General features: G+C 64.1%; 1 protein-coding gene across 1 annotated transcript; it reads right to left on the bottom strand.

The window, feature by feature from the left end:
• Positions 1-144: 144 nt before the first annotated feature.
• EMIHUDRAFT_470672 (hypothetical protein) lies at positions 145-1,066 on the bottom strand (the record flags this gene model as incomplete). The annotated part of the gene is made up of 3 exons (XM_005766330.1): positions 145-248; positions 403-861; positions 923-1,066. Coding segments are annotated over 3 exons (705 nt in total), but the record flags the coding sequence as incomplete, so codon positions are not given.
• Positions 1,067-1,793: the final 727 nt, after the last annotated feature.

The following is a 1,793-nucleotide window of genomic DNA, read 5'->3' as shown; positions in this document are numbered from 1 at the left end:
GCTGCAGAGTGGGCAGAGTGGGCAGGGCGCCGGGTGGGGGTGGAGGCGGAGGCGGCGGCGGCGGGAGGAAGAGGAGGAGAAGGAAGGGGGGAGGGGTGGGTGAGAGGAGTGGCGGGCGGGGGAGGGACGGGGAAGGACAGGCAGGTGCGGGGACTGCGTGGCACCTGCATCCGACCGCCTTGCGCCGAGGTCGACTTTGCAGCCGAGTGGAAGACGACGCCGCTGATCGGGTCGGTGAACCAGATCACCTGAGGAGCGGGGAGGGGCGGTGGTCGGCGGCGGAGCAGGCGGCAGAAGGCGCAGACGGCGGTGGCGAAGGCGTGGGAGAGTGGTAGTGTTGGCGGCGCTCCTTGCCGGACTTGAGCGTTATATCAGGGCTGTGTGTGTTAGTGTTAGGCGCTCCTTGCGGGACTTGAGCTGGATGCGGAGGAAGAAATCGACGCCGAGCTCGTCGAGCAGGAAGGGCTTGGCCTCCGTGTTGGGCCCCTCACACGCGAGCGCAAAGTCCGGCCACGCCTCCAGCATGCGGCTGCTCGCGCTCAGCAGCAGCCTACAGGGCGGGCGCGCCGCAATGTCCAGGCGCAGCTGCTGCAGAGAGACGCTCGGTGCGTGGGAGGCGAGGCGAGGGAGGGGTGCTGCGTCTGGCATGCTGGGCGCCGCGTGCCAGTCATCGCGGGAGACCGTGTTGGGATGCTCCGCGTCGGTGTTGGCCACCGCAAACACGCTCTGATCGTCGTCGGACGAGATGCGCCAGAGGGAGCCGTCGTAGAAGACGTGCAGGCACGTGAGGCCTTGCGGCCAGCCGTCCTCGCCCGGCTGAGGCTGCTTGATGTAGTGCGGCTTCTGGTTGATCCACGGCTCCTGTGGCGGCGAGGAGGTGGCATCGGAGAGTACTGGTGTGGTGTCTCGGACACGTCCAAACCAGCGTGATCGACTCGCGGGCGTCGCAGCTCGCCTGGAGGCACCGCGACCACACGCCGTTGATGAAGGTGAGCGTCGGCGGCGCGCCACGGCTTCTTAGCACCGCGTGTCGCTCGTAGGTTGACTGATTCGCGCTGGCAGCCATGATGGAACAGCAAATGGGGAAAGCAAGGATGCTCAGCCTTGCGCTTCAGTTGGCGGCATGAAAATTCTTTTTGTCTCGGCGTTTCAAGAATTCCTCAAATCTCCTACGGCTTCTCACCCTGTACCCCCTAGAAAGCACCCAACACGCGTCACGCGGCAAGTCAGCAGCGGGTGCAACAGCGAGGCGACCCGTTTTTCGCGATTACACAGCTGTGTCAGGAGCCTCGCTCGTGGCGCTCGGATGTCCCGCGCACAAAGTGGCGGGCAGCGGCGGGCGCGGGATAAGGGTTCCCGCCCGCTAGGCGCTGCCCTCTGCGCCGAGGCTCGACCCGCTTCTCCTCAGTTCATGAACTGTATCGTCGTCGTCGTCTCTAGCCAGTCACTCAAGCCATCTCGCCTTTGTTTTTTGTCCATCTCGTGGCGGGGAAAAGCTGCTGATCAGTGTGAATCGCCCCGCTCTCTGTTGCCAAGAAAGAAGGAAAATTGATCCCGGCTGTAAAACTCAAAGTATATATTCGGCGGGCGCGTTCCCGCGTTTTCTATGGCGTCGCTGCTGCTGTCGTCCGACAGCCCGGCGCCGGTGGGTACCTAAACCGCGCCGGGAAGGCAGTAGCTCAAAGAGGTCGAGCCGCGCTAATGGGGTGTCTCCGAGCTTACTGGAGCTCTGATGGACGGCCCTGACTATCCCTGACACACAGAGAGTCACTCTGACGGCACACAACACCCTA

The sequence above is a fragment of the Emiliania huxleyi genome, assembly GCF_000372725.1.
Source record: "Emiliania huxleyi CCMP1516 unplaced genomic scaffold EMIHUscaffold_516, whole genome shotgun sequence".
Taxonomy (NCBI): domain Eukaryota; phylum Haptophyta; order Isochrysidales; family Noelaerhabdaceae; genus Emiliania; species Emiliania huxleyi.
This window is presented reverse-complemented; position numbering and strand designations above follow the sequence as displayed.